Genomic DNA, 27336 nt, shown 5'->3' on the forward strand with positions numbered 1-27336 from the left:
TTCCTTTGTTGCATCCAGTTTTAACTACCATAGCAGAACAGTTAAACCATTAAATAAATTGTTTCTAACATATGTATTCTTCCCCATTATATATATTTTTAAACATAAATCTTATACACAACAATGTGCTCTTTTTTTTTTTTTTTTTTTTTTTTTTTTTTTTTTTTTTTTTTTTTTTTTTTTCGTAGATGGTTTTCACAGAATACAGGATAGCTATATTTGTGGCCTATCAGCTTTTGATTAGAATTCTACTAATTCTACTACAGTATCTGAAACAAGTCTCAAGGTCGGAGATTGGGGGGGGGGGGGGGGGGAGTGGGGAGAGTGGGGGTTGGACAGAGGGATGGGAGGAAATGGACATAGAATGCAGAAAGGAGGAGATGGATGGAGGATGGGGCAGGAGAAAGGGGAGATAGGGAGGAGGAGAAGATGGATGGAGCGAGAGGGGAAGAGGCCATGGACGGAGAGGGGGGAGGGGGGGATGAGATGGAGGCAGACAGAGACAGGATGGAGAAGGAGATTAGGACATATATCCAAGTCCTATACATATTACAGACATGATCTTGCTCTTTTCTGTCTTTTCCATTTAACTATACTGGTCCACAGCAACATGTGGCTAGGGAGAGCCATATATACACCCAGATGCACTTTTTCAGTCATATAAATCTTGTCCTGCTATTACTCTGGTTAGTACTCATTACTGCCCTTCAAATAACCGAGGAATCTGCCCCCTGAAAATTATCCTGTCAATGTCTGAGAGTTACTCCATTCCATGGGGTAATATCCAGATGGCTTATTATTTTTTTGTTTAGTACCTTATGTGAGATGATAATGTGAAATTATACAAGGTGCTATCCAAAATTTTCGGGACTGGTGCTGCCATCTGTTGAAAACCTTACCTTTGGACTAAAGGCCACCATTACCCTAAAAGTAGTTCCTATCCGCACGTACACACTGGTCCCAGTGCTTCTTCCGCTGGTCAGATGTTTTCTGGAAGTCCTGTTCTTTAAGGGTGTTTATCACTGCCAATGATGCTTCTAAAATCCTCTCTAGAGTGTCGAACAGACGGCATTTTAACTTGAGTTTCAGTTTTGGGAATAGCGCAAAGTCGCAAGGTGCCAGATCTGCCGAGTATGGTGGTGGTGGTAGGCGGGGAGGGGGGGCGGGTACAACCGCCACGTTGTTTTTTTGCCAAAAAGGTCCTGGTGAACAAGGACGTGTGACAGGGCACGTTGTCATGATGCAGCAGCCAGTTCCCTTGGTGCCAAAGTTTGGGCTATTATCAACTGCCACATTGTTTTTTCCCAAAAAGGTCCTGGTGAGCAAGGACGTGTGACAGGGTGCATTGTCATGATGCAGCAGCCAGTTCCCTTGATGCCAAAATTTGGGCCGTTGTCACCACACGTTTTCACAAAGCCGTCGCAAAACTGCGGAATTCACTGTTTGGTTGGGTGGGACGAATTCTTTGTGCACAATTCTCTTTGAATCACAGAAAACAATGATCATACTCTTCACATGTCTCGCTGTTTTGGGTCTTGGAGAGCCCGGGCTCTTCCACTGGGATGATTGTTGCTTTGTCTCTGGGATGATTGTTGCTTTGTCTCTGGGTCATAACCGTAAATCCAGCTCTCGTCTCGAGTGATAACCCTTGACAAGAAGTTTGGATCATCAGATGTGGTCTGATCTGTTTCAAATACTGTAGTAGAATTGGTAGAATTCTAATCATAAGTTGATAGGCCACTAATATAGCTTTCCTGTAGTCTGTGAAAACCATCTACGATAATGAAAACAAACGAGCACACTATTGTGTGCTTCTGATCGGCAGTCAAGACCCTTGGCACAAATTTTGCAGCGACACAATGCATGCCCAATTCATCAGTCAACATTCATTGACATGTCCCATAATCAATACCCACTTCATCCACAAGATCTTTAATGGTTCGACGTTGATCTGCACGAACCAATTGTTGAAGTTTAGCAACAGTGTCTGGCGTTGTGCGGCTAACAGGCCTTCCAGTGTGAGCATCATCTTCGAAGCCTGTAAGGCCGCCCATGAACCGAGCATTCCACTCAAACACATGTGTACAGCTCATGCTCTGTCCCCCAAACACTTGTTGAATCATTGCACTGTAGCACTTTTCCTGAGATTCGCACATAATTTAATACACACGTGCTATTCTGTTTGTGGCTCCATCGTAAAATTGCCACAGACCAAACACACAGTATTAAGGAAATCACTGTGGACACGCAACACATCCTTTCAGCTGAATGCCACTTCGCACACTGACTCATCTGATATGCAGCTCTCGCCACCTAGCGGTGCAAAGATCTACTACTCCTACTTTCCATATGGCGCCACCAGTCCCGAAAATTTTGGATTCCATGTTGTATCCAGATAGTGATTATCCATGTAAGGATATCACACAAAGAAAGTTTTAGGTGTGAGAATTATAGCAAAAGAAACCTTTTAGTCTGTCAAATACCCCAGTCTACCCTACACATTTCTAATCCATTTCTTAATCACCTATTAGTACTCTCTGTATGGAACATTAATCTTGAAAATGTGTGTGTGTGTGTGTGTGTGTGTGTGTGTGTGTGTGTGTGTGTGTGTGTGTAAGGGAGTATTAATACAGTATTTCTTGTTCTTATTTCATGAAGAGTTCATTTTAAATCCCATCATTAATTATTAGTTTGTAGCAGTGAGTTATGTGCATTGATAACCTCATTGTTGTATGCCCCTAACCTGCCATACACAAAATTGAATTATGACTTGCATTTGAGAACCTCCAACTATTTTCTGTTTTAGAGTAATGAGCATGACTTCAACATCCATGCGCGACGGAAGGATCTAGTGCAAAAAGTTATCGGTGCTGGCTGCCATCGGAAAATTGTACTGGCCTCATCGCTCAATGCCAGTGAACAGCACGCACAGCAAGAGAATCAGTCTCCGTCTGTTCCTTCTATTACACTGGAATTTGCAGCCCTCTGCCTTCGCAACACATTAGTTCTTCTCCCAGCACTTGATGCTGCCAGCAGCATTGTTCCTCCTCTTACAACTGATACAGTCTCAGTAACAGACAATACAGTTTCAGGTGAAACTTGCTCTGCAGGTGCAGGTGCAAATGGCCTTGACGGCATACCACCTACACCAGCTGGAGTTTATGCTGCACCTACAGCCCCAATGGCACAACATGAGGTAAGTTCATTTCCATCATAAATTCTCAAAAGATAATATGTAATCTTTGTTTGCACACAGTCTAAAGGTAGGAACTGAAATGTGTAAGCTGAAACAATAATTATATTACAGATTATGATGCTATAATAAGTTTCATTCCCCTGGTAACCCATTATCACTTTTCCAGTTGTTTGGCGAACAGTTACAATGCTTCTAATCATCTTCATTGTCAAATATTGTTTTCTGATTTACAAATAAATATGAAGACATATGTTACGTGTGCAATAAAACTAGATATACTAGTTGTGTACTTTAGTTTCCATGATTTTGACTCATTACATATAAGCTCTTATGAGGATAACCTGATACCCACAAAGTGAAGTGTATGGTGTGAACTTTTACATGTTATTGTAAGCAATTAAGAAACTTTGATTTTAGACATACTGTAAATTTTTTTATGTTTAAAGAATCTAAATGTAGTTTACTGCCTTTTATTTTAAGTGGCTAAGCAGGGATGGCTAGAGGACAAATGTAAGGATGTAGAGGCTTATCTCACTAGGGGTAAGATAGATATTGCCTACAGGAAAATTAAAGAGACCTTTGGAGGAAAGAGAACCACCTGTATGAATATCAAGAGCTCAGATGGAAACCCAGTTCTGAGCAAAGAGGGGAAAGCAGAAAGGTGGAAGGAGTATATAGAGGTCCTATACAAGGGCGATGTACTTGAGGGCAATGTTATAGAAATGGAAGAGGATGTAGATGAAGATGAAATGGCAGATACGATACTGCGTGAAGAGTTTGACAGAGCACTGAAAGACCTGAGTCAAAACAAGGCACTGGGAGTAGACAACATTCCATTAGAACTACTGACAGCCTTGGGAGAGCCAGCTCTGACAAAACTCTACGATCCGGTGAGCAAGATGTATGGGACAGGTGAAATACCTTCAGACTTCAAGAAGAATGTAATAATTCCAATCCCAAAGAAAGCAGGTGTTGACGGATGTGAAAATTACCGAACAATCAGTTTAATTAGCCACATCTGCAAAATACTAATGCAAATTCTTTACAGACGAATGGGAAAACTGGTAGAAGCCGACCTCGGGGAAGATCAGTTCGGATTCTATAGAAACATTGGAACACGTGAGGCAATACTGACCCTACAACTTATCTTAGAAGCTAGCTTAAGGAAAGACAAACCTACGTTTCTAGCATTTGTAGACTTAGAGAAAGCTTTTGACAATGTTGACTGGAATACTCTCTTTCAAATTCTGAAGGTGGCAGGGGTAAAATACAGGGAGCGAAAGGCTATTTACAATTTGTACAGAAACCAGATGGCAGTTATAAGAGTGGAGGGACATGAAAGGGAAGCAGCGGTTGGGAAGGGAGTGAGACAGGGTTGTAGCCTTTCCCCGATGTTATTCAATCTGTATACTGAGCAAGCAGTGAAGGAAACAAACCAAAATTTGGAGTAGGTATTAAAATCCATGGAGAAGAAATAAAAACTTTGAGGTTTTTGCCGATGACATTGTAATTCTGTCAGAGACAGCAAAGGACTTGGAAGAGCAGTTGAATGGAATGGATAGTGTCTTGAAAGGAGGATATAAGATGAACATCAACAAAAGCAAATCGAGGATAATGGAATGTAGTTGAATTAAGTCAGGTGATGCTGAGGGAATTAGATTAGGAAATGAGACACTTAAAGTAGTAAAGGAATTTTGCTATTTGGGGAGCAAAATGGTCGAAGTAGAGAGGATATAAAATGTAGACTGGCAATGGCAAGAAAGTGTTTCTGAAGAAGAGAAATTTGTTAACATTGAGTATAGATTTAAGTGCCAGGAAGTCTTTTCTCAAAGTATTTGTATGGAGTGTAGCCATGTATGGAAGTGAAACATGGACAATAAATAGTTTGGACAAGAAGAGAATAGAAGCTTTCGAAATGTGGTGCTACAGAAGAATGCTGAAGATTAGATGGGTAGATCACATAACTAATGAGGAGGTATTGAATAGATTTGGGGAGAAGAGGAGTTTGTGGCACAACTTGACAAGAAGAAGGGACTGGTTGGTAGGACTTGTTCTGAGGCATCAAGGGATCACAAATTTAGCACTGGAGGGCAGTGTGAAGGGTAAAAACAGTAGAGGGAGACCAAGAGATGAATACACTAAGCAGATTCAGAAGGATGTAGGTTGCAGTAAGTACTTTTCTGGTGAGAAATTCTCACCCACTCATTTCCTCTTGTTAACCCTTGTCTGTTCTCATGGTTGTTGTATGAATTCTTTTGATTTTTCTGGTCTTTTTCGTTGCTTTTTTTTTTTCTTTTTCTCTTTTTTCCACACCTCTGCTTCATTTGCCACTTCCACTATATCCAACATTTCAAACTCTCCTTGCTTGCCGTGATGAATCCCATCACATATAACATTTGGTTATTTCAGAAACTTGCTGTTGCACTATCAAAAGTAAAGTTCGCATTCTGCTTCTTCAAACCTGCTTGTCTCTGGGAGTTACCGTTTTACTGTTTCAAATACAGCAATCTCTTGCACTTACCCAGCTAAACTGTGACCTGTATGCCTCACCTGCTAATTTCCACTCCACCAGACTTCTGTCGTTCTACAAAATCCTGCAGTTATCTACCCCTCATATTTCTTTGGATGGTCATTTGCCGAACCAACTTCAAACTGCAACGGACCAGATTTCACCTTGAAAAGCTGTCCCACATTGTCCTAAACTACCTGAAGAGTGGTGTTTCCCTTTCTGCACCTCTCCAGCTCCCAAACCACTCACAATATCAACCACTGCTCTGCTCCTTAAAAGTGAACTCGGCCAACCTTCTTAATATCCCCCAGCCTTCGCCACTGACTCCCAGAGCAATAACAACTCATGATCATAAGAACCAGTCGCAACAGTACAGTGTTCTTAGCCTCTCATCCAAGCCACTCACCCCTTCCAAATTATCTTTATTATCTAAGGTTCTCGCTTTCAGCCCTAAACCTGCATTTAATCATGCTGCTTTGTTGAAGGACCTACTTTCTTTTACATATAATGTCAACTGGAAGTATCACTTTGCAGTCTAATACCAAAACTTTGGCAACAGCGAGCATAACATTGAACCCTGCCTTGAACAGTTCAGACCACGATCCCAACTTGATCCATCACCACTACCACAAAATCAACCTTACAAGCGTTCCAAGAATTCCTAACATCCAGCATTGCTTCACAAAACTTTCCCACACTCCTGTAACATGACCCTAACCTGTCATCTGCAGAACTCTTGGCTCTTTGCTTCCTAAGACCTGATAAAGCCATCATTACCCTTTCAGTATAAAAGGGATCTGCCATTATGGTACTCGACTGACTGGAGTATGTAAGTGAGCATCTATGCCAGCCAGTTTGATACCTTTGCTTACAGCATCGGCCATCAAGCTGATCTACAGGCCCTCCTTTAAACGTCAAACCCCTGACAAGGACTAACGCCTCAGTCTGTAGAACTTCTTACCCCACCAAAACCACACACCCAAACCTTTTTACCTTCTTCCTAAGATCCACAAACCCAATCACTCTCAATGCCCCATAGTTCCTGCCTTCAAAGCACTCGCCAAACTTGTATCTGCCTTAGATTATCAAAACTTGCAGCCTGTAATACAAATACTTCTGTCCTATGTTACAGACACCAACTATTTCCCGCATCATCTGAAATCTGTGCCTCTCCCATTTTCACTACATGCTTTGTGTGTCACCATTGATGCCACCTTCTCCTAAACCAACATCCTTCACGTACATGATCTGTCTGCAGCTGAACATTTCCTCAATCAGCCCTCACCTGATTTTAGACCTATGTCATCCTTCCTTTACCAGCAACTACTTTACTTTCAAGGGACAGACATACTTCCTATGCCAACCTTTTCATGGGTCACTCCAAGTGTGCTTTCCTGGGATCAGTAAGCCTTCAGCACCTGGTGTGGTTTAGATTCATTGATGACATCTTTGCCGTATGGACTCGTGGTGAGGCTGACCTATGAGGATTGCCCAGAAAGTATGCACCGCATTTTTTTTCTCAGCCAATAACAATGCTACAGATGCGAAATGTTACGTATGTATTCTTTGAAGTCTTCTGAGCAAGTGCGACAAGTTTTCATCACTTCTGACAGATAACATAGCTGCAGGACAGTTTCAAAACGTCGTCTGTAGGTGAAGTACATTACAAGCAACGTGCCGTCGTTGGATTCTTCACTGCAGAGAAAGAAAATGTGAGAAATATTTTCAAGCACTTGTGCAGAGTCTGTGAAGCATCTGCTGTCAGCAGAAGTACAGTTAGTTGTTGGGCATGGAGTGGGAGGTCATCAGAATGCAGTTCAGTAGAGCTCCTTGATTTGCAGCAATCAGGGAGACTATCCACCTGACCTAGCCCCCTCGGACTTCCACTTGTTTGGGCCATTAAAGGATGCCATTCATGGAAGACATTTTGAGGATGATGAGAGGTGATTCACACACCAAAACAAGGAATGGTACTGACAGGGCATATAAGCGCTTGTTTCACACTGGAGGAAGGCCATAGAACGGGATAGAGATCACATGGAAAAATAGGGTGTGTAGATAAAACACCATTCTTTCGTGTGTGTAATTCTCATTATATTCAATAAAGAATTATTGAAAAAAAATGTGGTGCATTACTTTCTAGGCAACCCTCATATTAAAATTGCTGGAATCTCTAAATACATTCTCCGAATTGAATTTCACATGGTCCTATTCTGAATCCAATACCATTTTCCGTGATGTTGATCTCATCCTCATGGAAGACCAGACATTTTGACAGTTCCCATCCTTTCACTATCAAACGTTCCCTCTCATACAGCCTTAGTATTCGATGCAAACGAACTTGTTCGGATGCAGACTATTTACAGCAATAGACCACAATTCTCACCTCAGCCTTCACTGGATGAGATTACTCCATCAGCCTAGTTCAAAAGCAGATTTCGTGGGCCATCACATCCAATCCTGGTACTGCTGATCCCTCCAAAAATTAATTTTGGAGCAAACCACTTGTCACTCAGTATTATCCTGGGTGTTGGATGTTTTAATCAACTACTTTGAGAAGGAAGGCCATGACTTCATGAAATCATGTCCTGAAATGAGATCCATTCTGTCTGAGACTTTCTCACCACACTTAGAATAGCATATCGTTGCCCTCCCAACTCCCAATCTCTGCAATATCCCTGTCAGATCCAATGCTACTTCTGCACCCATCTCCATACCCTATGGCTCCTACCCCTGCCACTTTCCCCACTTCAAGACTTGCCCTTATGCACTCTCCTACCACCACCTATACCAGTCTTGTAGCTGGCAAAACAAATACTATCAAAGAGAGAGCAACCTATGAAATGACATGTCATACACCGACTGTTATGTAAGCATGTTCAGCCTCTTACATTGGTGTGACTACCACTAAGTTATCAGTTAGGATGAATGGGCATAGACAGAGGGTGTACACCAGCAACCCTGTCGCAGAGCATGCTCTACAGTATGACAGTCGTGACCTTGGTACCTGTTTCACTACTTGCGGCATCTTGATTCCCCCCCCCCCCCCTTCCTGCCCCCAGACACCAGTTCCTCAGAATTCCACAAGTGGGAATTAATGCTACAACATGTATTTAGTTCACACCACCAACTTGGCATTAATTTAGGTTTTTTCCTTCCACCTCAGGGTTTCTCCACAGTAACTACTTCTTCCTTCACTCTGTTTTAGTTTTCTACATCTTTCATTTTCTGACCTGTCTATCTTTCACCATCATCCTCCCACCTCTGTTACATATAATGCACCCAGGATGGAATGTAACAATATTATGAAAAGGAAAGTTGCTACTCACCAAATAGCAGTTTCAGCCAGTAAGGCCTCCGTCAACAATAGACGACACACACACACACACACACACACACACACACACACGCGACCACTGTGTGTCTGGTTGCTTCCAGCCTATCCATGGGCCATTTAGAAAAATCCTTCCTAACTATACAGAATACCAAACCCTACACCTGGACTAGATTCATTGATGACATTCAATCTGAATTGAGGGAAAGAATGCCCTACCCACATTACTCCAGAATCTCAACATTTTCTCCCCCGTTTGTTTCACCTGGTCTTCCTCAACCCAACAAAACCATCTTCCTCAATGTTGACCTTGTCCTCAAGGATAGATACATCAGTACTGCTGTTCATATCAGACCTATCAACCACCAGCAATAACTTCACTTCGACAGCTACCACAAATTTCATATCAAGAGTCATGACTTGAAATGAGGAAAATCATACATACTATCCTTCCCACTCCTTCCCCCGTGTTATTCGGCTCTCACTGAACTTACGTAATTCCTTGTCCACCCCTACTCCACACCTGCTCCCAACCGCTTGCCTCGTGGCTCATATCCCAGCAATAGGACTAGATGAAGACCTGTCCCATACATCCTCCCATCACCACCTTTTCCAGTCTAGTCCATCACCTATCCTATCAAAGGCAGTCATGCTACCTACAAAATAAGCTGCAACCACTGTGCTGCTTTCTGTTTGTGCATGAAACCAACAAGCTGTCTGTCTGCTTGGATGGCCTCCAAAAAACTATGGCCAGGAGACAGCTGGACAAACCAGTTGCTGGAAATGCTGCCCAACACAATGTGCTTCACAGCCTGCGCCATCTGAGTCCTTCCTACCAGCATCAGCTTATCTGAATTGCACAGGTAGGAACTCTCTCTGCAATACACAGGGTGTATCAAAAAGAATCATCCAATTTGGCATATCTATATTTCTGAAACTAATAAACTTCTACAATGAATTTTGTTTTTTGATGAATGGGAAACTCAAAAAGTTTTTTTTCATACCTTTTCATAGGTGTTCAATATGCCCCCCTTGAGATGCTTGGCATATGTTAATGCAGTTTTCATATTGTTCCCCCACTGCAGCAAGCATGTCTTGAGTTACAGCTTCGTCAGCTGCTGTTATGCGATGTCTCAGTTCATTTGTTGATAACAGAGGCACATAAACAGAGTCTTTTACAAACCCCCACAAGTTATAATCACATACAGTCAGCTCCAGTAAACATGGAGGCCAGTAATGTAAGGCTGAATCATTTAGCCCAGTGTGACCGATCCATCGTTCAGTAATCCTTTGATTTAAAAATTCCCACACTTCCAGATGTCAGTGTGGCATTGCACCATCCTGTATGCTGTCCAGTGGCAGCAGCCAGAGACAATGGTCATATGTGTGTATTATGATTGTGTGAATGTGTGTGAATTTTCTACTTCAGAAGAAGCCTTTTTGACCAAAAGCTCAAACGTATAGCAGTCTTTTTGTTGTGCCTGTCTATGAGTCAATATCTCCTCCATATGGTGGGTAGCAATCTATCCTTTTTGTGTATTGTCACTATCCCATCCTGGATTTTTCATTTGTTTGATTTTGTTATAATTAATCAGTTTCTTTGTGACAGGTAGCGTCATTACGATGTTCTACACTAGCAGCAGCTGCATATGTGTCTTTGTGCCTGGGAGATTTTATAACAGCTCTACAGCATAGTAGAAATTTGCTTAAACAGCCTCGTCTCTCAGGAGCACATCAGTAAGTGAAACCACAATTTACATTGTTTTAATGTAATTTTTTACAGAGGAAGTTACCAGTGAATTGATGAGAAGTATTTCACACACTTTGATTAAAATCATTGTAAATTGTTGACTGTTTTTTTAAAGATCTGTCATATAAATGATATTTATTATGTAAGATTTGAACTGTTTGCATATCATATCATATCATTTCATTTTATAGCAATCTTGCTCTATTTATAGGATGATAAATGACACACATTCTGGTTTCTGGCTAGACATCTGGCTCCAAGCTGGAGCTAGACATTCTGGCTCCAAGTCAAGTGCATAATGTATAGTGACATTAAAAAATATATTTGTGTAGCTACACTTATGACCAAACTGGATAAAATGGAGCATTTCTGGAACACAGAACTTGCCAGCGAGAAATCCAGATTCAAATCATGATCAGGACATTATAATTCAGGCTTCTGTGATTTCCCTGAATCATTCCACAAGGATGATTCTTCCCACACGTTTGTGGTCAATTTTATCATAAATCTGTCTCAGAACTGATCTACTGTTCTTTCTCTAAATGCCTGCAATCATTGGAACATTTTATTTTTGTGGAAGAGGAGGGGGGAGGAGGTGGGGAACATTAGGGTAGAAGATAATTCTAGCGAAGCTCCATTTTGTATGTAAAATGGGGGAATTTTAAACTTTGTGTTAAGGTGTAAAACACTGCTGTGCATCCACCATAGCTTAGTTACTAGTTCAGTGTTAGAGAAAATCTGTAGAAAAAATGTCTTTTACTATATTGTAGGGGATGTATTGTTGACTCAAAATTATTTTCCAACTCGTAGAACATTTTCTAAATAAAATCAACAATCCAATTGCCTGTTATATATTCTTTTCTGTTTTATTGTGAACTATAAATAATTTATTAAAGCCTTGCCAAATACTGAGTCATTGATTGGCACACACAAGAAACACAGGATGTTGGAAGCTGATGTGTGACCTTTGAGAGCATTATAACTTCAACATCAGTATTTTCCAATTTTGGTTTTGTTACCTGTCCTAAGAAATTAATAACAAAAGCATATTTTGAAGGTACATTAAAATGTAATACTGGTCCTCGCATTATAATTGCTCTTAGAGGTCGCACAAGGAGTATAAGTCTCTGCCCTTCAGCATTTTCTGTATTGTTGATGTGTGTATCAGTGACTCGGTGCCTCAGATAATCAGTGAGTTGCTACCCTTGATGCTTACATTGTTTAGATTCCACCAAAATTTTGGTGTATTACATCTGTGAGGACTATTGTAGGTGAGATCTTAGAGGTATGGTCTGTCAACATGTTGTATGTACCTGTCCGCTATTTCTCTTCCAGTTGAGGGCAATAGGGCAATGCATGAAGTGTTCAGTGACTACAGTAGCAGAATGTTATTGGAAATATCTTACAAAACCAAAATAAATTCTGGTCATTTGTAAAAACTGCTAGTGATACTAAAGTTAGTGTCCAGACAGTCATGGACAAGACAGAAACTGAAACAGAATGCAGAAATGCTGTACTTCATTTCGAAATGTTCCTTTACAAAGAAAAATGTTGGAGTATTGCGCAATTTAATTCTCACAACACTGCTAAAATGAATGATATAGATATTTGTGTCGATGTTGTTGAGAAACAACTGAAGTTTTTAAGATCAAACAAAGCTCCAGGGCCTGATGCATTCCCTCTCAGATACTATACTGAATTTGCAGCTAAGTTAGGACCTCTTTTAACCACGATCTACAGTAGGTCCTTTGAACAAAAACCCATTCCCATTCGCTCGAATAAAGCGCAGGTCCCACCCATCTGCTAGAATCCTAGAACATATTCCGAGCCCAAACTAATGAGCTATCTCAAATAGAATGACCTCCTCCATGCTAACCAGCAAGGATTCTGAAATCATTGATCAAGTGAAACTCAACTAGCACTTTTCTCACATGATATCTGGACAACCGTTGACTTCCAAAAAATATTATACTCAGTTCCACATATATACTTACTATTGAGTATGATCATATGGCATATCAAGTATTTCTTGGTAGGGAGGACACAGCGTTTTATTTTGGATGGAGAGTTTTTGACAGATGTAGAAGTAACTTAGTGTGTGTCCCAGCAACCCTTGCTGTGTGTATTGTATATAAATAACCTGGCTGACAATATTAATAGGAACCTCAGAATTTTTGCAGGTGATGCAGTTTTCTGTAGTGAAGTACTGTTTGAAAGAAGCTACAGAAATATTCTGCCAGATCTTGGAAAGATTTCAAAGTTGCGCAAAGATTGACAAACATAAAATAGTGCACTTAACAAAATGAAAAGAATAATAACCTATGACTTCAATTTCAATAAGTCTTGTTTGCAGTCTGTCAACACATACAAATACCTAGGCATAACAACATTTGGGTACAAAATATTTGATCTAGTGCATATCTGCAACAGAGGAATGTATTTATAGAATAAAAATCTGTTTCAGTTGCTAATAGTTTTCTTAATTTATTCCACGTCTAGTTTCGAACCTTAAAGCTTATTCTTCAGGCCCCACCAAATAATTATGAAAACATAAGCAAGGATGGCTAGAGGACAAATGTAAGGATGTAGAGGCACATCTCACTAGGAGTAAGATTGATACTGCCTACAGGAAAATTAAAGAGACCTTTGGAGAAAGTAGAACCACCTGTATGAATATCAAGAGCTCAGATGGAAACCCAGTTCTAAGCAAAGAAGGGAAAGCAGAAAGGTGGAAGGAGTATATAGAGGCTCTATACAAGGGCGATGTGCTTGAGGACAATATTATGGAAATGGAAGAGGATGTAGATTAAGATGAAATGGGAGATATGATACTGCGTGAAGAGTTTGACAGAGCACTGAAAGACCTAAATCAAAACAAAGCCCTGGGAGTAGACAACATTCCATTAGAACTACTCACAGCCTTGGGAGAGCGAGCCTTGACAAATCTCTAACATATGGTGAGCAAGATGTATGAGACAGGCGAAATACCCTCAGACTTCAAGAAGAATGTAATAATTCCAATCCCAAAGAAAGCAGATGTTGACAGATGTGAAAATTACCGAACTATCAGTTTAATAAGCCATCGGTGCAACATACTAATGCGAATTTTTTACAGATGAATGGAAAAACTGGTAGAAGGCGACCTCGGGGAAGATCAGTTTATGTTCTGTATTAATATTGGAACGCGTGAGGCAATACTGGCACTGCGACTTATCTTAGAAGATAAATTAAGGAAAGGCAAACGTACATTTCTAGCATTTGTAAATGTAGAAAAAGCTTTTGACAATGTTGACTGGAATACTCTCTTTCAAAACCTGAAGGTGGCGGGTGTAAAATACATGGAGCGAAAGGCTATTTACAATTTGTACAGAAACCAGACACGTAACGTGTATCCACAGGACATGTGGCCTGTAATTGAAGAAGTGTCATGATGATCTCTCCATTGGCAAAAGATTCCATAATAGTCCCCCATTCGGGTCTCCGGGAGGGGACTGCCAAGGGGGAGGTTACCATGAGAAAAAGATTGAATAATCAACGAAAGGATAACGTTCTACGAGTCGGGGCGTGGAATGCCAGAAGCTTGAACGTGGTAGGGAAACTAGAAAATCAGAAAAGGGAAATGCAAAGGCTCAATCTAGATATAGTAGGGGTCAGTGAAGTGAAGTGGAAGGAAGACAAGGATATCTGGTCAGATGAGTATCGGGTAATATCAACAGCAGCAGAAAATGGTATAACAGGTGTAGGATTCGTTATGAATAGGACGGTAGGGCAGAGGGTGTGTTACTGAGAACAGTTCAGTGACCGGGTTGTTCTAATCAGAATCGACAGCAGACCAACACCGACAACGATAGTTCAGGTATACATGCCGACGTCGCAAGCTGAAGATGAACAGATAGAGAAAGTGTATGAGGATATTGAAAGGGTAATGCAGTATGTAAAGGGGGATGAAAATCTAATAGTCATGGGCGACTGGAATGCAGTTGTAGGGGAAGGAGTAGAAGAAAAAGTTACAGGAGAATATGGGCTTGGGGCAAGGAATGAAAGAGGAGAAAGACTAATTGAGTTCTGTAACAAGTTTCAGCTAGTAGCGAATACCCTGTTCAAGAATCACAAGAGGAGGAGGCATACTTGGAAAAGGCCGGGAGATACGGGAAGATTTCAATTAGATTACATCATGGTCAGACAGAGATTCCGAAATCAGATACTGGATTGTAAGGCGTACCCAGGAGCAGATATAGACTCAGATCACAATATAGTAGTGATGAATAGTAGGCTGAAGTTCAAACATTAGTCAGGGAGAATCAATACGCAAAGAAGTGGGATACGGAAGTACTAAGGAATGACGAGATATGTTTGAAGTTCTCTAAAGCTATAGATACAGCAATAAGGAATAGCGCAGTAGGCAGTACAGTTGAAGAGGAATGGACATCTCTAAAAAGGGCCATCACAGAAGTTGGGAAGGAAAACATAGGTACAAAGAAGGTAGCTGCGAAGAAACCATGGGTAACAGAAGAAATACTTCAGTTGATTGATGAAAGGAGGAAGTACAAACATGTTCCGGGAAAATCAGGAATACAGAAATACAAGTCGCTGAGGAATGAAATAAATAGGAAGTGCAGGGAAGCTAAGACGAAATGGCTGCAGGAAAAATGTGAAGACATCGAAAAAGATATGGTTGTCGGAAGGACAGACTCAGCATACAGGAAAGTCAAAACAACCTTTGGTGACATTAAAAGCAACGGTGGTAACATTAAGAGTGCAATGGGAATTCCACTGTTAAATGCAGAGGAGAGAGCAGATAGGTGGAAAGAATACATTGAAAGCCTCTATGAGGGTGAAGATTTGTCTGATGTGATAGAAGAAGAAACAGGAGTCAATTTAGAAGAGATAGGGGATTCAGTATTAGAATTGGAATTTAAAAGAGCTTTGGAGGACTTACAGTCAAATAAGGCAGAAGGGATAGATAACATTCCATCAGAATTTCTAAAATCATTGGCGGAAGTGGCAACAAAACGACTATTCACGTTGGTGTGTAGAATATATGAGTCTGGTGACATACCATCTGACTTTCAGAAAAGCATCATCCACACAATTCCGAAGACGGCAAGAGCTGACAAGTGCGAGAATTATCGCACAATCAGCTTAACAGCTCATGCATCGAAGCTGCTTACAAGAATAATATACAGAAGAATGGAAAAGAAGGTTGAGAATGCGCTAGGTGACGATCAGTTTGGCTTTAGGAAAAGTAAAGGGACGAGAGAGCCAATTCTGACATTATGGCTAATAATGGAAGCAAGGCTAAAGAAAAATCAAGACACTTTCATAGGATTTGTCGACTTAGGAAAAGCATTCGACAATATAAAATGGTGCAAGCTGTTCGAGATTCTGAAAAAAGTAGTGGTAAGCTATAGGGAGAGACGTGTCATATACAATATGTACAACAACCAAGAGGGAATAATAATAGTGGACGATCAAGAACAAAGTGCTCGTATTAAGAAGGGTGTAAGACAAGGCTGTAGCCTTTCGCCCCTACTCTTCAATCTGTACATCGAGGAAGCAATGATGGAAATAAAAGAAAGGTTCAGGAGTGGAATTAAAATACAAGGTGAAAGGATATCAATGATACGATTCACTGATGACATTGCTATCCTGAGTGAAAGTGAAGAAGAATTAAATGATCTGCTGAACGGAATGAACAGTCTAATGAGTACACAGTGTGGTTTGAGAGTAAATCGGAGAAAGACGAAGGTAATGAGAAGTAGTAGAAATGAGAACACCGAGAAACTTAACATCAGGATTGATGGTCACGAAGTCAATGAAGTTAAGGAATTCTGCTACCTAGGCAGTAAAATAACCAATGATGGATGGAGCAAGGAGGACATCAAAAGCAGACTCGCTATGGCAAAAAAGGCATTTCTGGCCAAGAGAAGTCTACTAATATCAAATACCAGCCTTAATTTGAGGAAGAAATTTCTGAGGATGTACGTCTGGAGTACAGCATTGTATGGTAGTGAAACATGGACTGTGGGAAAACCGGAACAGAAGAGAATCGAAGCATTTGAGATGTGGTGCTATAGACGAATGTTGAAAATTAGGTGGACTGATAAGGTAAGGAATGAGGAGGTTCTACGCAGAATTGGAGAGGAAAGGAATATGTGGAAAACACTGATAAGAAGAAGGGACAGGATGATAGGACATCTGCTAAGACATGAGGGAATGACTTCCATGGTACTAGAGGGAGCTGTAGAGTGCAAAAACTGTAGAGGAAGACAGAGATTGGAATACATCAAGCAAATAATTGAGGATGTAGGTTGCAAGTGCTACTCTGAGATGAAGAGGTTAGCGCAGGAAAGGAATTCGTGGCGGGCCGCATCAAACCAATCAGTAGACTGATGATAAAAAAAAAAAAAACAGAAACCAGATGGCAGTTATAAGAGTCGAGGGACATGAAAAGGAAGGAGTGGTTGAGAAGGGAGTGAGACAGGGTTGTAGCCCCTCCCCAATGCTATTCAATCTGTATATTGAGCAAGCAGTAAAGGAAACAAAAGAATAGTTCGGAGTAGGTATTACAATGCATGGAGAAGAAATAAAAACTTTGAGGTTCGCCGATGACATTGTAATTCTGTCAGAGACAGCAGGTGACTTGGAAGAGCAGTTGAACGGAATGAACAGTGTCTTGAAAGGAGGATGTAAGATAAACATCAACAAAAGCAAAACAAGGATAATGGAATGTAGTCGAATTAAGTCAGGTGATGCTGAGGGAATTAGATTAGGAAATGAGACACTTAAAGTAGTAGATGAGTTTTGCTATTGGGAAAGCAAAATAACTGATGATGGTCGAAGTAGGAAAGGTATAAAATGTAGACTGGCAATGGCAGGGAAAGCATTTCTGAAGAAGAGAAATTTGTTAACATCGAATACAGATTTAAGTGTAAGTAAGTCGTTTCTGTAAGTATTTGTATAGAGTGTAGCCGTGTATGGTAGTGAAACATGGACGACAAATAGTTTGGACTAGAAGAGAATAGGAGCTTTCGAAATGTGGTGCTACAGAAGAATGCTGAAGATTAGATGGGTAGATCACATAACTAATGAGGAGGTATTAAATAGAATTGGGGAGAAGAGGAGTTTGTGGCACAACTTGACAAGAAGAAGGGACTGGTTGGTAGGACATTTTCTGAGACATCAAGGAATGACCAATTTAGTATTGGAGAGCAAAAATCATAGAGGGAGACGAAGAGATGAATACACTAATCAGATTCAGAAGGGTGTAGGTTGAAGCTTGCACAGGATAGAGTAGCATGGAGAGCTGCATCAAACCAGTCTCTGGACTGAAGACCACAACAACAACAACAACAACAACAAATGAGTGGCATGTAGGCCTAGGCCATTCACTCAATGGGGATCACACCAACATCAAGCAAACACATTGGAGTGTAGAACCAGCAACCACAGCACCCGCTTCGGCAGCATGACATAGAAATGACACTGTAGTTGCTGGTCCTATCTTCCCATGCGTTTGCTTGATATTGGTGTGATCACCAATGACTGACTGGCTCAATAGCCTTCCATTTATGTTTTCATAATTATTTGGTGGCACCTGAAAAATAAGCTTTAAGCTTCAAAACTAGTTGTAGAATAAATTAAGAAAATTACTAGCTACTGAAGCAAATTTTTAATCTATTAAGTTTTGGAGATATGAAATGGAATGATAATGTAGACTCAGTCGTAGGTCAAGCAAGCAAGAGACTTCGGTTTATTGATACGACACTAGGGAAAGAGTAAGAAGACACTCTGTGAGAACTATGGAGGAATATAATGAAGGTTTATGAAAAGATAATTTTACAGAAAATTGGGAACAAGATACAACCACAATTAAGAAAATAATAACAAGGGTTTTTACCTAGAAGATGAGCTATGGGTGTTATATTTACAGCTCACTAGCTAGTAGGAAAAAATGGGGATTTGGGATGACAATGTAGTTGCTTTCACAGTTATGAAAAGGTTTACTACGCTTTTAAAAGGGAAGGGAGATGTCAAGGTCTGGACAGATTGCAATTCAGAATCAGAAACATGTATAATGTCTGAATAGTGTAATAGTAAATGAAAAATTGAGAATGGGTTAGAATAGAGAGAGGGATTCACCATGGAAGTGTGCTCTCCCCAGTGCCCTTCAATGTAATCATGGACAACATCAGAAGGAAAGTTCACCAAGGGTCAACAGCAGATAATATGAAAATCATTGCATATGCAGATGACATGATGATTCAGGAAGAACAGCTAAATACCTGATGTAGGGTCATTGAAAAAGCAGGCACGTAAATAAGCTTAACATAAGTGAGGTACTTCAATCAGCAGGGCAAATGAAAAAAAAAGAAGGATGTAAGTAGTAATGGAAAAATTGTTAGAGAAGTTGATGCTATTAAATATGTAGGAAGTAAGCTAACCAAGATAGGAAACAATAAGGAAGAAATTTCAGAGAGAATAGAAAATTGATTGAAATTTTGTTATTGTGTGTCAGACATAATTAGGGATTGGAAAATACCTACCTGAGCAAGAATCATGAGATACAAGTCATATTATCTACCAGTTTTGACTTAAGGACTGTTGGACTTGGACAAAGAAAGATCTGAGCAGAATAAAAGGGATCCTGTGTGAGACAAGAAGAGCAGGATAAGGAATGAAACTATACATTACACACTTCGGAGTAATCCTCTAAAAGAAACAATGGAGAGATATATGCTGAACTTGTTTGGCCAGATTAAGGGAATGGGACAAGAAAAACCACCAAGAAGGGCTCACAGGTGGACAGAACTGGAAGAAGACCACAAGCAAGATGGAGAACCAGATAAAGAGGACTGCAGTGGAAGGAAACGTGAAAGGATAGACTGTGGAAGAAAAGAGAAGATTGAAAAAGGCTCTGTGAGTGACTGCATAAACAAAAACATTTCATGAAGGTGAAGAAGGCTGTGGAAATACAATCAATCTAGACAGGAGATTGCTTACAAAACACTCATGTGACCCATCCTAGAATGTTGCTCATACGTGGGACCCATACTAGATAGGACTAACGAGGTATATTGAGTGTATACAGAGAAGTTAATAAATCAATCTAGATGGCTAGAAGAGTATTTTTGTTTGAAAGAGCAGATATGTAGTTGTTAGTATCTGACTTAGACAATGAATTTCAATTATTTAGTCCCACTATGATGGACATAGAAGAATTGTGGGCAAAATTTAAACAGATTGTAAATTGTGCCATGAAAATGAATGTGGGTAATAAGTGGATTAAGGATGAAAAAGACCGACCATGGTTTATTGACTATATTCGGAAAATGTTGAGAAAGCAAAGGCTGTTACATACTCGGTTCAAAAGAGAATATGCAAGTGATAACAGGCAAAGATTTAGTAGAGATTCATGCATCTGTGGAAAGATTTACTGTACATCTACTACCACTGTTTTACCTTAGCAAAAGATCTGGCTGAGAATATGAGAAAATTCTGGCTGTATGTAAAATCGCTAAGTGGGTCTAAGGCTTCTATCCAGTTACTTATTGACCAGTCTAGGATGGCAGTTGAAGATAGCAAAACAAAAACTGAAGTTTTAAATTCCATGTTTCAGAAATTGTTCATGCAGGAGAATCAACAAACATACCATCATTTGACCATTCCACAGAGTCCCATAAGGATAACATAGTAATAAGCATCCCTGGCATAGAGAATCAACTAAACTAGTTGAAAACGAACAAGTTTTCAAGTCCGAATGGAATCCCAGTTCAGTTTCACAAAGAGTACTCTATGGCATTCGCCCTCTACTTTGCTTTTATTTATTGCAAATCTCTCACCTAGCACAAAGCTCCAGGCAACAGGGCAGAAGCACAAATGACTCTTGTATACAATGAAGGGAAGAGAACAGACCTGCAATATCGCAGACCAGTATACTTAACATCAGTTTGCTGCAGAATTCTAGAATTTCTAGAGTCAACAAATGTCAATGTCAATGAATCAGCATGGTTTTAGGCAGCACTGCTTGTGTGAAATTCTGCCCTTTTCTCAGATGACATACTGCAAAGTATGGATGAAGGGCAACAGCCAGATTCCTTGTTCTTAGATTTCTGGAAAGCATTTGACACGGTACCCCACTGCAGACTGTTAACGAAGGTATGAGGATATGGGCTAGGTTCCCAGATATGCGAGGGGCTCGAAGACTTCTTAAGTAATAGAACCCATTACATTATCCTTGATGGTGAGTGTTCGACAGAGATGAGGGTATCGTCAGGAGTGCTGCAGGGAAGTGTGACAGGACCACTATTGTTTTCTATATACATAAATGATCTAGCAGAAGGCTGGGCAGCAATCTGCAGTTGTTTGCTGATAATTCTGTGGTGTATGGCAAGGTGTGAAAAATGAGTGACAGTGGATGATACAGGATGAGATGGACAAAATTTCTGGTTGGTGTGATGAATGGTAGTGAGCTCTAAATGTAAAAAGATGTTAGTTAATGCAGATGAATAGGAAAAACAAACCCATAATGTCTGGATACAGCATTAGTAGTGTCCTGCTTGACACAGTCATGTCATTGAAATATCTGGGCATAATGTTGCAAAGTGGTATGAAATGGAACAAACATGTGAGGATTGTGGTAGGGAAGGCAAATGGTCTACTTCGGATTATTTGGAAGATTTTGGGAAAGTGTGGTTCATCTGTAAAGGAAACCACATATAGGACACCAGTGCCACCTATTCTTGTGTAGTACTCAAGTGTTTGTGAACCACAACTGCTTGGACTAACAGAAAACATTGAAGCAGTTCAGAGGCATGCCACTAGATTTTTTACCTATAGGTTTGAACAGCATGCAGATGCTATGGAGTTGCTTTGGGAACTCAAATGAGAATCCCTAGCATGAAGGCAACATTCTTTTTGAGAAACACTATTGACTAAATTTAAAGAACCAGCATTTGAAGCTGACTGCAGAAAGGTCCCACTGCCACCAGTGTATGTGTCACATAAGGACCATGAAGATAAGATACAAGAAATCAGTGCTCATACAGAGGCATATAGACAGTTGTCTTTTCTCGCTCTCTCAGCAACTGGGATGGGGAAGAAAATGACTTGTAGTGGTACAGGATACCATCCACCACGCACTGTGTGGTGGCTTATGGAGTATGTGTGTAACTGTAGTTGTAGAAGGGTAGTACCAATGGTCACAGGTTTTTATGATTATGGAAGAATGTCATGGAGATGCTGAAGAAACTGAAATGGCAGACATTTGGAGATAGACATGGAGTTTAAACATGTGATGTGGGGTTGTGAACCATCAGCTCATAGGCCCTTTTTTTATGTATGGAACACTGAACATTCACAAGTATCGCAGCCTCCTAACAGACCATCTTCCATGGATGTTAGAGGATGTTCCTATACAGACTCGGAGGAACATGTGGTACCAACATGATGGCCGTGCAGCCGATAGAGCCTGAAATACTACAGTGTATATCATTCACAAAATTTTTCCATATTATTGGATTGGACACACAAAACCTGTACTTTGGCTGGTCTGTTCCTTGGATTTGATGCCTGTAGACTTTTTTCTGTGGAGAAAGCTGAAAGACACTGCCTTCAAGGACATACTAACTACACCCGATGATATGCAACAACATATTACTGCGGCCTGCTTGGACATCTCCACTGAAATGCTAGCATGTGTGCAGTAGTCGTTGCTTACCAGACAGGAAGCGTGTATTCCCACTGTTGAACACGACTTGTGATGGTCAGTTGTCTCGTTACTGGTCAGAATCCACATAACTAGTGTTGAACTTGTGTTGTTCTTTAGTGTGTGCTATCACAGGTATTCTACAAGTGTCGGTGTGGGAATTTTTCAAAATACAATATCTTATAAACAACTTGCACTAGAATCCTGAAACAAACCCCACTGACATTCAAATTTACCCTACTTTTAGTTTGTTAATGTCAATAGGCATTGTTTCATTTAAAAACTGTATGTTTGCACAAAGAATACATTTTATAAGTGTTATTTCAATCTGTTCATTGGCCAAAAACGCGAGCCCCTGATTATCCATCAATTCTGTGGAAACCACTCATCAATAGCACTAATATCTTGATCCGTGTGGCTGCCAACTTTGCTGTTTAAACAATACTGTGCACAGTAAACCTGAGAGTGTAGTCATCATTGCTTGGAAACCAATACACATCAGCAGCTTACCAAATCACATTGCAGACAGCGTGGTGGGGCAGTGTCAGCAATCCTCTAAGCTACACTTGAATCTGTAGTGTATTATACTAAGTATGCCTGACTGATAAGTGATGATATAAACTTGAAGGCATACAGTTGAAGCAGTATGGAATGACATATCCAAATATGTCATCCAAGCTCATTTCAACTTTGTGCCCAGCTGTGTTGGTCATTTTTGTTGCCCGTGGTGGCAGCTACCCCAAAAGAGTTACCCCAAAATATAATACTGTGTGACATAAGTGAATGAAAATAAGCAAAGTAGACTAATTTTCATGTCAAACAATCACTTACTTCAGATATCGTTCAAATAGTAAAAATGGCAGCATTAGGTCTTTGAACAAGATCCTGAATGGGGGCTTTCCACGACAGCTTACTATCTACCTGAACACCTAGAAATTTGATCTGTTCAGTTTCACTAATCATATGCCCAGTCTGTGAAATTAAAACATCAGGTTTTGTTGAATTATATGTTATAAACTGTAAAAACTGATTCTTACTGTGATTTAGCATTAGTTTATTTCCTACAAGCCATGAACTTAGGTCATGAATTGCACTATTTGAAACTGAGCCAGTGTTGCACACAACAGCTGGCCGGAGTGGCCGAGTGATTCTAGGCGCTACAGTCTGGAACCGCGTGACCGCCACAGTCGCAGGTTCGAATCCTGCCCCGGGCATGGATGTGTATGATGTCCTTAGGTTAGTTAGGTTTAAGTAGTTCTAGAGGACTGATGACCTCAGAAGTTAAGTCCCATAGTGCTCAGAGCCATTTGAACCATTTTTTTGCACACAACATCCTTTATTACCAAGCTAGTGTCATCATCGAACAGAAATATTTTAGAGGTACCCGTAACTCTAGAGGGCATATAATTTATATTAATAAGGAACAAGAGTGGCCTCAAGACTGATTCCTGGGACCCCCCCCCCCCCCCCCCCCCCATTTGACTTACTCCACTCAGGCCCAACATCACATCCATTCTCAACACCCTGAATAATGACCTTTTGCTGTCTGTTGTTAAAGTAAGAAGTGAACCAATTGTGAGCTACTCCCCGTATTCCATAATGGTCCAACTTCTGGAGCAATATTTTGTGATCAACACTGCCAAATGCCTTAGTTAAATCAAAAAATTCTAAACCTTTTGTTTAATCCATCCAGTACCCCACAGAGAAAAGAGAATATAGCGTTTTCAGTTGTTAAATGACTTCTAAAGCCGAACTGTACATTTGATAGCAAATTATGTTATATGAAATGATCAATTATCCTTACATACACAGCATTTTCAATAACTTTAGCAAACACTGATGGATAGAAATAGATCTAAAATTGTCTACATTATCCCATTCTTGTTTTTTTAAAAGTGGCTTTACTACTGAGTACTTTAATCATTCAGGAAACTGGCCATTCTTAAAGGAAAATTTACAAATATGGCTAAGTACAGGGCTAACACATGCAGCAGAGTACTCTAATATCCTGCTATAGTCCTTCTGAGAGTCCTTCGTCTTCAGTGATTTAATTATTGACGCAATCTTCCCCTTGTCAGTATCACAGAGGAGTATTTCAGACATCAGTCTCAAAAAGGCATTTTCCAAGAGAGTTATATGATTCCCTGTAGAAACTAAGTTTTTATTTAACTCACCAGCAGTGCTCAGAAAATGATTGTTAAATACTGTACATATATCTGAGTTATCAGTAATAGAAATATTTTTACTATGAAGTGACTTTATATTGTCGAGCTTGTGGTGCTAACCGGACACTTCCTTCACAACTGACCATATGGTTTTAATTTTATCTTGTGAATTAGTTATTCTATTTGCATACCACATACTCTTTGCCTTCCTAATAACATTTTTAAGCACCTTACAATACTTTTTGTGATGGGCTACTGTAGCTTGATTGTGACTACTTCTAACGTTTTGATATAGTTCCCACTTTGTTCTACATGATGTTCTTATCCCACTAGTCAGCCACCCAGGCTGCCTTTTACTGCTAGTGTCCTGTTTAGAATGTTCTAATGGAAAGCAACTCTCTAAGAGCGTGAGAAATGTATTAAGGAAAGCATTATATTTGTCATCTATGTTATCAGCACATAGACATCTTGCTACTCTTGTTCCTTAATGAGGTTTAAAAAACTCTCTATTGCAATTGGATTAGCTTTCCTACATAACTTGTAATTATATGTGACATTTTTTTGCATGCAAAACCCTTATTGCACGCAAAAAAAAAAAAAAAAAAAAAAGGGGGGGGTCACATATAATCACAAGTTATGTAGGAAAGCTAATCCAATTGCAAAACCCTTTTAGTCTTGTATGAATATCAAGAGTTCAGATGGCAACCCAGTTCTAAGCAAAGAAGGGAAGGCAGAAAGGTGGAAGGAGTATATAGAGGGTTTATACAAGGGCGATGTACTTGAGGACAATATTATGGAAATGGAAGAGGATGTAGATGAAGATGAAATGGGAGATAAGATACTGCGTGAAGAGTTTGACAGAGCACTGAAAGACCTGTGTCGAAACAAGGCCCCGGGAGTAGACAACATTCCATTAGAATTACTGATGGCCTTGGGAGAGTCAGTCATGACAAAACTATACTATCTGGTGAGCAAGATGTATGAGACAGGCGAAATACCCACAGACTTCAAGAAGAATATAATAATTCCAATCCCAAAGAAAGCAAGCGTTGACAGATGTGAAAATTACCGAACTATCAGTTTAATAAGTCACAGCTGCAAAATACTAACGCGAATTTTTTACAGACGAATGGAAAAACTGGTAGAAGCGGACCTCGGGGAAGATCAGTTTGGATTCCGTAGAAATGTTGGAACACGTGAGGCAATACTAACCTTACGACTTATCTTAGAAGAAAGATTAAGAAAAGGCAAACCTACGTTTCTAGCATTTGTAGACTTAGAGAAAGCTTTTGACAACGTTAACTGGAATACTCTCTTTCAAATTCTGAAGGTGGCAGGGGTAAAATACAGGGAGCGAAGGGCTATTTACAATTTGTACAGAAACCAGATGGCAGTTATAAGAGTCGAGGGGCATGAGAGGGAAGCAGTGGTTGGGAAAGGAGTGAGACAGGGTTGTAGCCTCTCCCCGATGTTATTCAATCTATATATTGAGCAAGCACTAAAAGAAACAAAAGAAAAATTCGGAGTAGGTATTAAAATCCATGGAGAAGAAATAAAAAGTTTGAGGTTCGCCGATGACATTGTAATTCTGTCACAGACAGCAAAGGACTTGGAAGAGCAGTTGAACGGAATGGACAGTGTCTTGAAAGGAGGATATAAGATGAACATCAACAAAAGCAAAACTAGGATAATGGAACGTAGTCAAATTAAATCGGGTGATGCTGAGGGGATTAGATTAGGAAATGAGACACTTAAAGTAGTAAAGACGTTTTGCTATTTAGGGAGTAAAATAACTGATGATGGTCGAAGTAGAGAGGATATAAAATGTAGACTGGCAATGGCAAGGAAATCGTTTCTGAAGAAGAGAAATTTGTTAACATCGAGTATAGATTTAAGTGTCAGGAAGTCGTTTCTGAAAGTATTTGTATCGAGTGTAGCCATGTATGGATGTGAAACATGGACGATAACCAGTTTGGACAAGAAGAGAATAGAAGCTTTCGAAATGTGGTGCTACAGAAGAATGCTGAAGATAAGGTGGGTAGATCACGTAACTAATGAGGAGGTATTGAATAGGATTGGGGAGAAGAGAAGTTTGTGGCACAACTTGACTAGAAGAAGGGATCGGTTGGTAGGACATGTTTTGAGGCATCAAAGAGTCACAAATTTAGCATTGGAGGGCAGCGTGGAGGGTAAAAATCGTAGAGGGAGACCAAGAGATCAATACACTAAGCAGATTCTGAAGGATGTAGGTTGCAGTAGGTACTGGGAGATGAAGAAGCTTGCACAGGATAGAGTAGCATGGAGAGCTGCATCAAACCAGTCTCAGGACCGGAGACCACAACAACAACAACAACCCTTTTAGTGTTGAAGTTTGTGCATCATGGTCTGAAAGGTCATCCACCCTTTTACTAACAGAATGCCCATCTAGTAATGAAGAATGAATAAAAATATTGTCTATGGCTGTGCTACTGTTCTCCTGCACCATAGCTGGAAAAAGCACAATCTGCATCAGATCATATGAGTTTAGGAGATTTACCAACATCCTTTTTCTTGCACAATCATATACAAAATTAATATTGAAGTCAGCACATATAACTAATTTCTGGTACTTCCTTTATAGTGAACCAAGAACCCTCTGTAGCTTGAGCAGAAATGCTCTGAAGTCAGAGTTAGGG

The 27336-nt window shown here is 40.2% G+C and overlaps 1 protein-coding gene across 1 annotated transcript in view; it reads left to right on the forward strand.

Annotated features, from left to right (window-relative positions):
* LOC124615895 (CCR4-NOT transcription complex subunit 10-B) overlaps nucleotides 1–27336 on the forward strand; it is a 152304-nt gene that overhangs the window by 67503 nt on the left and 57465 nt on the right. The window contains exons 8-9 of the mRNA XM_047144069.1: nucleotides 2807–3196; nucleotides 10649–10776. Coding sequence (XP_047000025.1) covers nucleotides 2807–3196; nucleotides 10649–10776 — 518 coding nt within the window. The remainder of the gene's footprint in view (nucleotides 1–2806; nucleotides 3197–10648; nucleotides 10777–27336) is intronic.

The sequence above is a fragment of the Schistocerca americana genome, chromosome 5, assembly GCF_021461395.2.
Source record: "Schistocerca americana isolate TAMUIC-IGC-003095 chromosome 5, iqSchAmer2.1, whole genome shotgun sequence".
Lineage (NCBI taxonomy): Eukaryota > Metazoa > Arthropoda > Insecta > Orthoptera > Acrididae > Schistocerca > Schistocerca americana.